Source organism: Chamaea fasciata, unplaced genomic scaffold (genome assembly GCF_029207755.1).
Source record: "Chamaea fasciata isolate MVZ Bird 193981 ecotype frontalis unplaced genomic scaffold, bChaFas1.0.hap1 SCAF_4, whole genome shotgun sequence".
Taxonomy (NCBI): Eukaryota; Metazoa; Chordata; class Aves; order Passeriformes; family Sylviidae; genus Chamaea; species Chamaea fasciata.
Window position 1 is genome coordinate 3910362 of NW_027094089.1, and position 16351 is coordinate 3926712.

Here is a 16351-nt window from a genome sequence, read left to right on the forward strand (position 1 = left end):
CAGTGACAACCACTTATATTTTTATGCAAAGGCACACTTACAAAGCATAAATTTACACTGAGAAAACATGATGGTGTAATTTTTTTCTGTCTCTTATTGGATCTGTACATTAAGATCAAAGGATTCCAGCAGGGAGATCAGAGAATATTCAGTTTTAAGACCTAGGAAGTAGAATCCTACATTTGTTAGTCATATTAGGCCAAATGTTGTCAAGCTAATGCCTTTCTCAAGATGCTTATATACAATGTAAAAACTGAAGAAAGTTTTTAGTAGATTACTTTCACATACAGCATCTGTAAGAGACAGTGGTTTCCATGTAGCGCTTTGCATTTTTACCTCTCTGCTCAGCTTGAATCAATTCCATTTTCTGTCACTGCATCTTAGGATTGCCTTAGGTCATGTAAATCACATTATTATAATGGACCAAAACATTCCTGTCAAATTCTCCCAGGTTTTGTTCATTAATTTTATTAGACATCTTGCAACAAAGAAAAAATGTCAAACAAACATGCAATTCTGAGGTCATTTTAACAGTCAAATACTTTTTATTTTTCAGTGAAAGTGCAGTATTTGAATGAGCTTTGTTTGAAACAACTTCCTTTGAAACAATATGCCTTCAGGTTTGTTTTGCTGCTGCAGTTGTGAGAACACTCCATTTTCTTTCTTTGTGAAACTGACATTATACCTGTCATTCAGCAGCATTTACCTTTGTTGACTTCCTGGCAATTGGCATTTCTTTATCCTTACAGCCCATCAGGCTATGATTGCTCATGCATCCTAGGGCACAGTACTAGCTCTCTGCACATCACACCTCTCTTACTTCCCTAAACCAACTTCTGTTTAAGACACTAATCAGATCTTTGCAGAAGAGCTCTTCATACTCCAGATAGTCTGCTGACATTATATATTAACAGGAGATACTTCCCATCCTCTTCACTGGAGTTAGATGTAGCAGGTACCATTACTCCATCTCTTCTTATAATCCAAGGAATGAAAGAGCAAGAATACTACTTGAATGCAGATAACTCTCTTCACAGTCAATGTGTTAGAAATATGCTGCTAAGGCAGATTGAAACATTGTAAAATTAAAACAAATAGAAATCCCCCAGAAATTGGGATGAATATCTAAGATGCTGTTACCTGGAAAAACTCGTGTTTTGCAAACAGGTTAATTGCATTTCCTGTCAAATGCCTGCACATTTTCTGCCTACCAGAGAGATTGGGCTGGAACATGAATGGAATTTTCCTGAGCACTTCCAATAGCTAAGATTCCTCTTTTAACCTCTCCAAGCACCTGCCCTCCCATTCTCAAATGTTTATATATATATATATATATATATATACACATATACACACACACACACCACATAAAGCAAAGCTGCTGATGATTTTCAAGGCTGCTTATCTTGATTTTCGCCTAACCTAACAGTTCATGTTATTACACAAACACACACTGCCACTTCTGATGGCACAAGCTCAGGCACAGCAGTTCCAGCTTTAGGCGTAAGAAGTGACTGTGAGTGTTGATGCCTGTCTGTTTCTGTCCTGCCCCATCAAGCATGGGCAGTTACTTTAATCTTAAATTAAAACTTAAACGTTCATACCAAGTAATCATCCTGGAATATAATTCACAATGAGTATCAGTGTGTAAGTCCTATCTACTTCCCCATTTCTTAATCTTGCAGCACAAAATTAAATATTGACAGTTATCCTTGCCTGCTACTAAGTACTTCCCTGTTCCTCAATTTCCCAAACAATCATCATACCAACTACCCAAACATCATCCCAAGTGCTGGACAAATGATTTATCAACATGACAGTAGCAAAGTACTCAGTTACAAAAGATCAAATGTTTACTTTTAAGTGATGTCAAAGAAAAAAGTATTAGCACTCAAGAAGTCTTTAGAATCCAAAATCTTTACATTCTTTGTAGAAATTCCAGTGCTTTTCCATTGCAGAGCATGGTAGAAACTCCTCTCTTTGTGCCATAACTACCTCATGGAATTGAAGAAAATGTATCAGGCTTTCCACTGAGTTGAAATGGCGAAAAGAGCCTGTAGAAATGAATGCAAATGATTATGGAGTGTAAGTTAGATTAATGGAAAGCAATCATTGGCACTAAAAAGGTGTTTGCAGTTTGTCAGAACCTTGTAAGCCTTAGTGATCCCTAAGAATCTGTAATGTACCCTAGGAATCTCGTGGGGCAAGACTTGCAACATCTTACCATGTATGATGTATGAGACTGAGTATGTCTCACTCAGACCCAGTTTTCAATGAGACAAGGGTGACACTACACCTCCTGGTGCCCAGCCATCCCAGACATTTCCAATTACATAACAGGAAAAGGCAGTTGTTCTTTGGTACTGCTTGAATTTCATGTATCGTGCCTACAAAGAGGTATGTTCAATGTATTTTCCCAAAATAAGGAATCTCTCTAACAGAGAATGCCTCTCCTGAAATGACTTTATAAAAAGGAAAGTGTACACCTGTACAGAAGAAACTGCAGGAAAGAACCAGAGGTATTTTCAATATTTGAGTATCTGCTGGATTGAATTAACTATTGCAATGCATCAATTTGAAGCACTTTTGTCAGTACAGGAGAAGCTTAACTTTTCTCACTGTTAAAAATCAGTAACAAAGTAACATTGTAAAGACCCACCAGCAAGAAAGATTAGAAGACATTGATCCATAAAAGCACAGAGTCCAAAAGGCACTTGGAACTGCAGATTTCAGAGTTACTAGCTTTTATACATCTTTCATCCCCGCTTTCTCCCTTCACTGTCCTTGCACAAAGTAACAGAGCTGCTGAGCTGCCACAACCAGCCCAACACAGAAAACTACCAGTGAGAGCAGAACTGTCACACAGAGCAGATGGTGTCGAGAGAGAACTCTCATGAAAGTGGAGACACTTTCTGTTTAAACAACAAACCACAACAAAATATTGTGTCCAAACAACATTCAAGTGTCTCAAGAAACAAACTAGGATACGTAAATTAGGATGCGATCTAATAATATGTAAGAATTATTCGATCAGTCAACATAAATCCTTGTCAAAACCCAGAGAAAGAATGTTTGAAGTGACATCAGTTGGCCATTCAGCTTGTACTTATGCCATCCCAAGAGTCTTTCCTTGTTACCACGATTTTTCATTTGTGTCTCCTACACTGATTCTAAAAAGCAAAATACTCACTGAATGGACAACATCACTGGTGCCAGTGCTAAAACAAACAGTGCTATTTGGAGGTGTTAAACCTTTTAATTCCATGTCTTGCTGCCATTTCCTGAGTTCCAGGAGCACACCACCCTAAGCCAGCAAAGTAGCAAATTTCCATTACAAGAGAGAGGCAGTGTTCAGAGGTGCAAATAGTCTTGTGTGTGAAGATGTGTGTTGTTCCACACCCGTGACACTCAGGGCAAAACTTCTGACTCCAGTGAGGACAGGATTGTATTTGGTATCTTAGAAGCTTGGTGCATGTTCAGTACACATAACACAGTACATAATGGAACAAAATGTATGATCTGATGTCTGGAATATATTTAAGTATCACTGACTACAACAAAGCTGGGCAGGCTGCACACAAGACCCACGCAAAAAGTTACAACACTCCTCACACTTATGAAGCAGCAGTCAGTCACACCAGAAGAAGCCAACTTATACACTCATTTAGAAGTGATATTTTAAAGGGCACAAGGAATGCTTGGATAAAAGAATCACAAAGTAGTCTTAAAGACAACTAAAGGTAAAAATGATCTTAAAAGTATGCCTGGGATTTTTTTATATAAGCTGGTAGAAACTGAGATGAAACATTTTCATTGATGTTGAGTATACAGTGGTATGATAGGCATGACTTCAACCTGCTCTAGTTTGTTGGAAAACTGCTTTTTTTTTTGTTCTGAGATGTCCACATTTTGTATGCAAGTAGAGGGAAAATTCTTAGCAAAGCCCTAAGTTAATTTAACATCCTGTATTGACAAATCATAATTGGGGAAAAGATGCTATTTACCTACTTTGGAAATGCTCTTCTCTGTACTGCAATGATTTAGCTTACTGACTAAAAATTCTCAACTCAAACGTGAAATGTAAGAGAGGTAAGACCATATAAATCTATTGAAGTCACTTTTTTCAGCAGCAGCTAACAGCTTTCTTTGTTGCCTCCTTTGTGTCAAATTTATGTTTTGCCTATTGGATTAACATTTTGTCGATTAAACATCACTATTCCACCATAAATATTTTACCTGAGTGGATAATTAACATATCTAATCTCTATATTCTCAACTTCTCAGTAATTTTAGGTAACAGTCAACATCTAGCAAAACCACTGTAATTTATACATCCTAAAGCTGCCTTCCTCAGTTCTGACACCAGTGTTTGAGAACAAAGTTTCTATATCTACACACAGTAATTTTTCACCAGTAGGTATCAATCAGTATTTTGGTCCCCATGCTTCTTCCTCTGACACCAATGATTGAAGTCCTTTGCATTTTTCTTTCTCAATCTTTCTCCCCTTTCTCTCTCCCTTTGCTATATTTAATCTTCTGATACCCACTTCGATGTTTTCTTCCTGCAGTTTGCTGACTGTTAACTCTAATCCCCACAAAAAAAGACTGGCAGTTTAGAGGCTGTAAGCAGCCAAGAAGGGTTCCTATACTGTTATCCAAAACTCAGTGCCCCAGGCACAGAAGCAGACTTAGTAAATTTAGACACACAGGCAGGGTCTTTCTCTTCTTTTCCACCCTTGCTGTCCTATTCTGTCAGTTTTCTATCATCTTCATGAACTGTTAGATAAAGTATCAATATCAGGATGAGGGTTTTTTTCCCATAAATATGGGGAAAACACATGTTGTCCCTTGATAGTTTTTCCATCCACAGAGCATTATCAACATGTCTTCTGTCTTCGCAGGCATCTGTTTTAGTCTTATAGTTTTGAAACCACTCTAAATGTTTTCAACTTGTGTTTTCATTTTGTTGCATCTCTACCAGACCTTGTCTGCTGTGGCTGCTAAGAATCTGAAAATTGTACTTAAGGAGACATTCTATTAGTGGTGCAACTACATGAACGTCAGATCATAATCTCCAGTTGTATAAAGGTTAGGCAGTGGAGTTAAGATTGTCATTTCAGAGACACCATTTTCTGATCATTAAAATAGCTCCTGAAAGATCAGGTCTTAAAAATCCAACTAATATCTACCTTATTTTTTCCCAAGCAAGAAAGTACAGTGACTGTCCAAAAACATGGTTAAGTTTTTATAACAATCTTACTGGTTTATTTTATAACTATCTTACTGGTGTAAATTATCTGTAGAAGAATGTAAACGCCCTTGCAGTTTAGGCAACATATAAAATTTACAAGCATCAGTAAATCCAATTTAAATGCTTCCATAAAAAAGGTAATGATTATTATCAGATCTGAGGGAAAGATGAACTGATTTGCAGTATCTGGCATAGTCACAGATTTTATTCTTCTAACTCAAAAGTATCTGCTTCAGCACAGCTAGTCTAGACACAGGCTACAGACTCATAAGCAAAGGGAAGAACTAAGAACAACACATTTAAAGGTGACAGCATTTGATCTAGAGTGCCACAGCGGAATACTAATAGAACAAACGTCTGTCTTAAGTGCTTTGAATTTTCTTGGACCTTATCCACACTCCCTTCAAGAACTTAGAGAACATCAGTCACAATCCAGGGGTTCCAAGGGCATTATCTATTCAGACCAAATAAGGCCTTAGAAATGACAGCCAGCACTTCACATGAAAAACATTTTTGGGCCTTCTGAATCTTAAAAAAAAAGCTGCTACTGGATTGAGGCATAATAAATCTGCCCATGCTTGTGAAAATTTTGAAAGTAACTTTTCTTTCAGATTAAGTGTTCCTATTTCCTATTGCACTGAATCTGGACACTAGAACCTGGATTAATACCTGAAATTTACTAACTAAGCTGAAAAATTTACCAGAGCAGTTCAACATGGTACTGTTATATTCTTCTTCATTTATTCTACAATTATTAAAGATAAACAAGAAATTTCAGTTAGAGGAATATGAGCTTTTGGCCAGTTTAGCCTGAAAATAAAGCTTTCCTATTCCTTATTTCCCTTTAACCCAGATATGTAGTGGCCTGGTGCATATTGCGCTTTTTCTCTCCTAAGATTAGAATATATCAATGTTCTGTTCTGTTACAGACACATCAAGAACTTATTTTACTTAATATTTTCCTGAGGCTTGAGGGAAAGCAAGTACCTACTTTTTGTGTTCTTCCCTTTTTTTAAAATTTGTATTCATGATCTATCAAACGGAAAGAAAAGTTGGTCGAGACTTGGTATTTTGGAAAAAGAGGTGTGTGCAGATAGATTGCCATTGTAAGACCAGAACTTTATCTGGCAAAATATAATGTTTTCCCAGTAATTTAATAGTTTTTCCCCTCTAAATGCAATCACTTTTCTTCAGGTCTCCCCACAGATCTTGATTCACTTCAAATGATAGAGATGTCAATTCTTTTTTTCTCTTCAAATGTTGGAGTCCACAGTCTCTATCCTTACAAAGCAATCAGTAAGCAGACATCATTTTCTAATGAATAGACCAATCATGACAGTCAGACACCTAAAGTTAAGGTGTGTCCACCCACTACAAGATACAGGCCAGCAGAGATTTTGACTCATTGCATTGTGATCCTTTGTGTCCATCTACATCCCAATGTTGAAAGTGCCTTTTCCCCAAGTGACCAAAATCATGCACACTGCATTTTTTGCATTGGTAATTATGAACCTTTGAAAAAAAAAAAAAATCAAAGGTTATTTATAGCATCGTATTAATAAATAAATCATTTCAGTTCGGAAGCTCCTTAATGGACTATAATGACCAGATAATTCATAGAACAGCACCTATAACAGTGCCAGAATGACATAGAGCACCCCCTGACAGTACCTTAGCCTAGTTTTTTTTGTTCTTCACATATCAGGCTTGACTCATCATGGATGATCTATAGGTTCAGTTCATCATCTGCCTATAACCGAAATTTTAATAGCAGTAATGTGGAATTCAATTCATACTTTCACAACTAATTATTTTATTCCATTCCTTCGAGATAAAATGGTATATTTAAGAAAGAAACATTTTTTTCTCCACTCAATAAAGGATAGTATTCCTTAGAAGTTCATGTTCTCTTAATGTGCTCCAGTGACATTGGCAAGAACAATGTCACAAAGAGGAAAAAAATAGTAGGTGTTAAGAATCATTCTTCTTTTGTGTGAAAGTGACCTTTCTTGCTGCATTGTGTCTGCATGGGAAAAGGACTTGCAGGTATGATTAGAGACCAAGTATTCATGCCTTTTATTCTAAAGCATCAGTTTCAAGGTTTATGCTGAAATCTCAGATTACTTTATTTCATATGGTAGAAAGTATTAGTTCCACAAATGAACCCAAAGATGTTATGCTTTTTCAAGAGACACGGTAAATAGTTTATCTGTTTCTCAATGCCCAAAAAATGTACAATAGAAATATTGCTTTATAGCTTTCTTGAGAGCATTACCCAGATAAGTGATATGAATATATTCTTTTCCATTAACCTTCTGCCTACATCATGATCTTTGCAGTAACTGGTTTTTGTCTTCCACATATCCCGGGGTATATGGCTGTTACACAGTAACGAATACTTAGTATGTGACACATTCTTAACTATTATTTTTCAGGAACCTTGGATTGGTGCATCAAGATATTGTTACATTATTCATTTAACAATGCAGCAAAGTCAAATCCACCAATGTACTGCAGAAATCCAGCAATGTTTCAATAGCCTCTTAGAGAAACAAAACGACTATTTAAATCTTAGTAGCTCTTTCTTACTATTGATGTTAAATGATTTTGTCCCCAAAGGGTAAGAGAGGTACATTTGACATATATGCCAATACTACTGAGAAGACATAAAATAAAATAAGTACTTCTAAAATTAAAAAAAAAAAAAAGGCCGGTTCCATTTTTCTCACAAAAACTTTTTTTACACAGCTGTCTAGGTGACCTTTTAGTTTCTCAATTAAGTCAATCACTCTATTTAAATATCAATATTACTGAATCTGCACTCAACATCAACAAAGGCATATACCAGTGTCCTTTTTTAAAAGACTCAAAGATGGCTTTAAAAATAATTGTAGGAGACTATTTCTTGGTATGACTAGAAGGGTGTAGGTTCCCAACACATGATTCTTTCTTTTTAACCTATTATGTTATTGTTGTAGACTTGATTATATAATGATTCACTTGTATACTTACTTGAAAGGTAAATGGTTCTCTAAAATTATTTCTAACCATTTTAGAAAACCTGAAATTAATGTGCCAAGATAGTGTATAAAAAGTGCCAGCTCCAAACTTGGGTAATTAAAACCATAACACTTTAAAATTCTTGCAGACTGAAATGCAGGTTGGAAGAAACAGAAGACAAGTAACAAATCAAGTTTCAGTTCAGGTCAGAACAGCACTTTGAAAAACCAACAGCTCCTGTTTTGCAGGCACTGGCAAAATCTGTAGCAGCTGTGATTCATTTGTTGAGTTTTATGTACAATCTCAGAACATTTTCTAGAGCCTTCTCCTACACTATGATCACATGGTGATTGAAAGACTGAATAGTTTCATTTAAAAGCTTTGTTGTAACTTTGTTAAAAGTGATTCCTGGGAAAAAAAAAAAAACCCAAGATAAAAACGTGATAAAATTTGAATACTTCCCAAGGTAAAACCATCAGGTAATCTCCTAAATATTTTCAACTCATATTACCAATGTGATGTCAGAACAGTCTGTGCTATCTGTCTAAAGCAAAGCAGCAGATGAAGCCAGTGCATCTTGAAGGCTGATGTGTATCACACTGCCTTGCATTTATTGGTTCCATAAATAAGACCAGAACGGTTGCAGATTATCTTCTACAACAGTTGTTTGTCTCAGTCTTCCCTCAGTCTCCACAGGGCCATCAAAGCAGATGAAAATGTTATAATGCCCCTGATTAATTAAGAAGATGGGTCAGTTATCAAAGGATTTTTGTACCTCTTGTTTCATGATGTAAAAAGGCCAGAAAGCCAATGTTCAAGGCACTCAACTAGGAGTCAGTTTTATATACTCTTAGCTGGACTTTTAGGGGAACATAGTTTCTGTATTAAAAAAAAAAAAAAAAAAAAAGGTGCAGAAGTTTTAACAAGCAAATTTTTATCTAAATATATGGGCAAAAATTCATCATGAACATGGTTAAACATAGGAATACCCACCCCGGAAAATATGAAGAATTTGACTAGACAAGGCATCAACAAACCTTCTCCAACTTAGAAACTGGTCCTACTTTGAACAGAAGGTTGGACTTTAGACCTCCAAAGGTCCCACTGAACCTGTGTTAGGCTACAATTCTGTGCAATCACAGTACCACCTGGTTTCTTCTGGAGTAATTTTCCAACTTCAGAAAAAATCTGGCTTACATATAAGAAATACAGACATTGGATACTTAGAACTGGCTTCCATGGCATGCAATCCTGGACAGTTGTTTCTTCCCCCACCTAAAAACAATTTTTGGCCCTCTGAAAAGTGATTTTTGTTTGGCTCTTGCTGGTTACATAGCTCAAGTCTGAGTCAATCATGTGACATTTTACCTCCTACCCTGCTGACAGTCAACAGCAGGTAGAGGATTGTGAAAAGCAAGATGAAGGAAGCCTATACCTCAGCCACAGAACACAGTTACTGGAAAATACAGCTTTGTAAATTCTGCACAAAGAACTGTGCACTTCTTTGTAAAGTATGTATGTAAGCACATAAAGCAAGTGCCTGGAACTTTACAGTACTGGAAAGTATATTCAAGAAGTTCGTCTGTAAGCCATAAAGAAAAGAGAACAGTGGAATAGCTGCACCTTAAAATACCCCAGAGACTGAAAAATATTATGGATAGACATTTTTGTCTACAATCTCACTTTTCTTCCAAAGTACAAAATAGAAAGAATATAGTCCATCTCCCTGTCTTTTAGAGTCACATAAATGGGGACATAGTGTAGTTGGTGAATATTCTACTATAGGTAAGGACAAAAAAACATATATTAGATGTCAGGGTTTTGTTTTTGTTTGTATGTGATTTGTTCACTGGAGGTTTTTAAATATTTAGAGTACTTCTCTTTCACATCACTTTTGCCATTGTTGATGACATGATAAGATACTGCTTCAATAATGCTTCATAGCTTAAGCTATGCCATTTTTGTTATAAACAATAATGTTCTCAGTGTTGTTTGTCATCTTTTCCTGCTTTGCTCCTAAAACATGAAGAAGAGAATAGTAAAGTTTCTAGTGAAAGTAATTTCTGACAGAATTTTCTGAGCCTAACCAGGACCTGGGTTTCTGATGTGGAGTACAGTACAGCATAAAATACACTATTGTACAGTGGGTTGATCTGTTGTTTAGATTATGTTACAAAGTATCTTGAGCAATTCAAACATGCCTATGAGATCCCTGTCCTGAAAAGTTTACAATTTAAAGTATAACTGAGGACTACTGCAAATGTGCACATGCAATGTTTTCTAGTAGCTTGATTTTACACTTTTTTAGGATGATACTGACACATATAATAGCTAAGTTTCATTTTACTGGATGACTCACGTGGATTTAAATACTCTCCTATTAAGTCAGTCATTTCAGCATCACAACTTTGTACTGGTGAACAAGACAGGACAAGTGACCATCAAGAACACTGAAATTAATTACCTTTCTCACTTAGGAAGCTCCTACTCAGAACTGTATGCAAAAGATTTGAGATCCACAAGGCAGAGATGTCAAAACTGAGAAAGTGGTTAAATTTTTATGTATTATACTTCATATTCAGCAGCTTTTTTCTTCAATTGACTGAGTAATTATAGCAGGTATGAACAAAAATTTATATATGGAACAACATTCCTGGAAATTTCCAATTTATTAATTTTTATCATAACATGTATCTTTAATTTTGCATCATCTCCACTGCCTGTTAATAGTTACAATAGTAATTCTGGTACAAAATTACTCTATGCTCCTGCTGTAACTGTTTCCATTCAGAACTGAGCACCTAGATGGTAGGTTGACAATGACCATACACGCTACAAAACCATCATTTTGGTAAGGAGAATATAAATAGCAGCCCTATTTGAGAAAATGTCAATGTGGCTGTTGAATTGTTTGGCAGAGATACATAACTCCCATAAACCAGAATTTTTGTTACTTTTCAGTCAATATCAAAGAGCAGTTCAATCTGGGGTTTTTTTATATAAATAAATGTAGCAATCTACTACACAATCTATTTTTTGTAACTTTAAAGACCACCTTCCTCCAAATATTCTGCCCTGGAATTTAAGATGATTAGCCAGTTTGCTTCTATTAAAAAAAAAAGTGGGGGGGATAAGAAAGCATTTTCAGCAGAGGTTTCTCAGCTTAATTCTTTGTAAGGCAGCTGTAGGGCCTATGTACAGAAGCATTAAGAATTGCTTTAAAATGTGGATGCACTTTTAGTTTACAATGACTGACAAAGACTAGATTCTCTTCTGTTTTCTGTCTTACTGCCCCCCACAGCAGACCTGGCTTGGCACTGTTACCTGTGTCAGTGCAGTGTTATCTGGCACTGGGGTTTGAGCAGATCACTCTATCATTGCACTATGGTCAGTCAGGGTCATCCCTTTGTAGTGTAATCACAGGCAGTAGAGGCAAAAATACCAGATCAAGTGCAACAGGCACTGTTCAATTCATACAAGTATTACAGGTGGGGTTTAATGTGAAATCGATGTAAAAATGCAATACTGAAAACACAAAGTTACAAGTCAACTACACAAAGGTCAGAGCATCTTCAGGAGCATTTCCACACCGCCCTTTAAATTAGATTACACAAGATTATTTAGCAATGCTTATGTATCATATTTTTCCATCTAAATGCAGAAGACATTTCTCTACGCTATTCTTTTTTTGAGACATTTAACTGAGTACTCAAAATGATATGAAGTTATTTTGTTAACTACACCAAAATAGCAAAATGTTTCTAATTTGGACACAGGAGAGTCGACCATATTAAGCTCTAAAAAACGTTGCTATTGGGTCATTTAGATCAATCTAAACCCTCAGCAGCAGCATCATTTTTCTCTAGCACTCTTTCCCTCCCACACACAAATCAATTCCATGCCACCTACTTTTCTTTTTCCTTTCGTATCTCTTGCATAGCCCTTGCATCCACCATTAGGTTTTCTAGACTGCTAAAAAAACACTTACTCATAAATTTCCTGGCAACAGCTGCTTCTCCTTCAGCACACAGCTCTCACAACTTGTGTTTGTGGCAAGGATGTGGTGTTTGGCTGCATATTACTCAGGTCAAAGCTCCTACGAGACTGAGCAATGGAGCCACTACCAGGACTCTGACAGTGCTGGTGTCCCTTGTGATAAAATTCTCTCCTGGGAGCATGAAAAGATACTTTTGTTTGAAGAATTAAAAGTACAACTTAACACTGATGGTTTAATGCACAGATAAATTATGCTTTTTATTTTTCTTAATTTGTTTCTCTATATTTTCACTTTGCCTTATACCAGCTAACATATGTAAGGGCAGACTTTCCTTTGCTCTTTTACAAGCCCAGTGGTTGCCGCTGATGATTTGGGCTTTTATTTGTTTTTGTTGTTGTTTTGGTTTGGTTTGGTTTGGTTTGTTGTTGTTGTTGTTGTTTTTGGGGTTTTGGGGGGAGGGGTTTGGGGGTTTTTGTTGGGTTTTTTGGGGGGGCGGAGGTTTCTGTTTTTGTTTTGGTTTGGGGTTTTTTGTTGGGTGTTTGTTTGTTTGTTTGTTTGTTTTTAATCTATATCTTTCTTGGCAAAATTACAGTGGACACCACAAAACTCTAATTTGAAAAGTAGCCTACCAAATGTAGGTGTTTCATTGCTTGCCTCAAGGAAAACAGAAGCATACCATATCACATACAATCATAGCACAACTTTTTTACTTGCTTTCATCCATTCCTGCTGAGTTCAGTTGAAAATTTAATACTTCGTACCTGAAATAACACTAACACAAACCTTTCAAAACAGCTTATAGTTCAGCCATTAAGAAATCATTTGGATTCCCTTGAAAATACTCTTCTTCCATAAAACTTTGGGACCTTTCATGGAGTAAAGGTGAACAAGAGCTGTTTTAATCTTTACAGGTGGCTAATGGCTATTAAAGGCAGTAAGGGATTGCCTGGGCATAAGAATTGGATAGTCATGCTGTTTTCCGAAGACTGCCTTCCTGAAATAGCAATGTGCAAAATGAATGTGCATATCACACTTACTGACTGTAACAACTGAATAAGCTTTTCTTTTATGCCACTTTGCTGGAATTTCAATGTGAAATATCTAACACCAACATTTGCTCTGCAACTTACATCTGTTCAGCTGACATCTGCTTCTGAATCTTTGTAATTTCTTGGTCATTTTCAGCAAACATTATGTCATCATTCAGAAAGCACAAAGAAATTCTAAGCCAAATAAAAACTGTTTCTTCTGTTTTCCTATATACAGATAGTCTAAAAGTACTGCTTATTTGCTTAGTGTTTACTTTTCAGTCAGGCTTGAATACAGTAATTCTTGCTTTCTGCTAGCATGATCCTAGAAGAGACTAAAGATTCAGACTCAAAGAAGATGCATACACTGAAATTTAGTCAAGATTTAGATGATCAATTCCAAAACTGCAATCTCTAATGCTTCTGTTAAATACCTGCACTGGTCGGGGACTGCTTTACTTCATGGGCTCTTCAAGTTTTCCATACTAAGACCCCTAAGGTAGCCAGAAGTCTGATACTATATAAACCTTGAAGCACCTTATTAATCTCAAAAAACTGAAAAACTAATTTCAGGTTTTTTAAAACATAATTTCTTAATGCGGCTGCCACAGCAACTCCTTCTCCTTTTGCCAAGGGGCCTTGATTGGGTAGAGGTTCCCAGGAAACACTTCCTAAACTGAGCTGTTCACTGGTAGCTGCCTCTTTTCATTACAAGGTGGCTACATGCAGCCTCTGCATATATCATTTTCTTCTCACCTCTTCATGCTCATTATAGAGCAGCTGAATGAACACTGGGCCAAGGTATGGGAAGCTACAAGGAGAGTTAAAAAGGACTATTTAAAATAATAGCATTCTCCTCCAAAATCACTCCAATTCCCAGGCCCCAGTCTTCTTTTTTATCAATGCTCTGGGACGCATAGGAAAAAAAACATCATTAATACGGTAAGAAAAAAAATGTTTGGTTCTCTAAAAAGCAGAAAAACCTTCTACTATATAATACACACAGGCCCTAAGTCTATCAGAAAGATAAAAGAGTGCCTGGGAATGTCTCCAGGCAGGCAGTACCTAATAGTTCACATCCACACCAGCAAACTTTCCTCTGCTTTTGAGCAGGCTGGCTGCAGGCAAAGTGCCTGTTGGAAAAAGCACTTGGAACAAGCTAACTCATGAACTGAGCCTGCAAACCATTTGAAGGTTGCCCAATGACCAGAACTGTATTCACAAAACAACAGTGCAGATTAATCCTCTTCTGAAACAATTAAAGGCACTGTTCAATGTCCTGCATATGTGGCCATGTAGTATCTGAAATGCAACTGAAACTGAGAACACCTTGTCTTTCCCTCTCTCAACTTCTCACCTAAGACTAATGGTTAGGCAGTGGCTACTGTCATCTTCAATCACGTCACCATAATCTTCCTCAAATACTCTCTTCCAGATAACCCTGGACTACTTGGGAAAAAACCTTACGGATCTTCAGACTGATTTTTGTTTGTCAAGAGTCGTTTTTGAATAAATTGATTTCTCTGTTATAGAAGTTACAATGTTTATCATATATTTTTCACAATACAAATAATACAGAAGAACTAGTGAAATTTTCAAAGGTCTATCAAAAAAGTTTGGAAACTAAACCCAGGTCTAAGTCACCTACACCTGGTGTAAACTGAAGTTACTGAAGCAAGGCAAAATAAACTCATCACCTGGAAAATCTTAGCCTGAACCAAATTTCAGTAGAACAGAGTAGTTTGAATATCAAGTTAGTTCTTTTGAACTATTATCTCTAAACTTACTTCCTGTATGTTAAAAACAGACCAGCCCTGGTATCCCAGTTCACATGAAGTGCAGTGTCTTATCAAATTAACAGAAACAATCCCAAAAGCCCAAAAGCTTTATGGGCTCAAAGTACAGCTGGCTGTAAAAGGGATTTGTGTTTCCCTGAGAATATATTGCTTATCAAAATTAGACTGAAGTTCTTAAGTTTGCTAGGCAGTTCCAAAAAAAATTTTCACTGTCATTTTGTCATATCAATGCTCTTTGTTCCTTTTTACTATTTATTTTTAGAGAATAAAACATACTCCCACTTATTAGTGTTGCTTGGGCATACTGGGATTTTCCATCACACAGATAATTCAATATGATTTAAGGATGTGAAAGAGATTAAAGCTTATGTTAGTATATCTGAGTTTGCAATAAAATAAAAAATATTAAAATAGCGTGTTCAAAACTTCACTTTATACTAACTATTTTAACATAAAGTGTTACATAATTTTTTTTTACATAGCAACCAAATCATCATCATCAAACTATTCTTGTCATGCAACAAATTTATGGAAGAAGTGTACTTTTTCAGACTTCATGTACAAATTCTGGCACTATTTAATTTCAAGATTAAGATCTGTGACAACGATATACCCCAGAAAAAATCAGAAAGAAGTCGAGGAATTTTGGGCTTTAAGTCCTTTAGACATCACTTTCTACTCCTTTTAGTTATGAAGAATATTAGATTTTAAGCGGTACATACCCAAAGGGTTTCCTTTCTGTGTTGGTAACTCCAGGTCACTGGACACTGACACTCCACTGACACTAAATTTTGACAATTCTGTTCCAAGATATGTAACCTGTACAAAGAAATCTGGATGGATAACTAATTGTTTTAATTAGTATTTTTGGGTGTTTTTTTTCTGATAGGTGTAGAAACTTCACTTTTCTTTTAAAACCAAGTTTATGCACTTGCAAGCCTAATCTGCATCTGTGAAGATCCAAGGAGATATGCTAATTTGAATTCTAATTGAAAAAACCCCAAGCATAATAAAGCCCATCTGTAATGCCCTTTAAACTCTGCCACTGTTTTTGCAACAGTTGTGCATGACACCCTGATACTTCAATAAGTTTGATACTTTTTATTCAAACTACATTTCAGCTTTCTCTATCAGTCTTAATCATCTTTAAAGCTACTCTTTCAAATCCCTGCTAGTTTACAGTGTGAGCATTCCTCATTCTTTCAACACTTATGACTAGTTAACCACTGCAAAGCTACACCTATGTAGCTCTTTCTTTCCTGCTCATACATCAAAAGAA

General features: G+C 36.3%; 1 protein-coding gene across 1 annotated transcript in view; it reads right to left on the bottom strand.

The window, feature by feature from the left end:
- Positions 1 to 539: 539 nt before the first annotated feature.
- The window catches only part of ANKRD31 (ankyrin repeat domain 31), a 63559-nt gene continuing 47747 nt past the window's right edge, over positions 540 to 16351 (bottom strand). The window contains 5 exon segments of the mRNA XM_066182246.1: positions 540 to 2054; positions 12240 to 12283; positions 12285 to 12396; positions 12399 to 12419; positions 15795 to 15891. Coding sequence (XP_066038343.1) covers positions 1903 to 2054; positions 12240 to 12283; positions 12285 to 12396; positions 12399 to 12419; positions 15795 to 15891 — 426 coding nt within the window. The 3' untranslated portion in view covers positions 540 to 1902.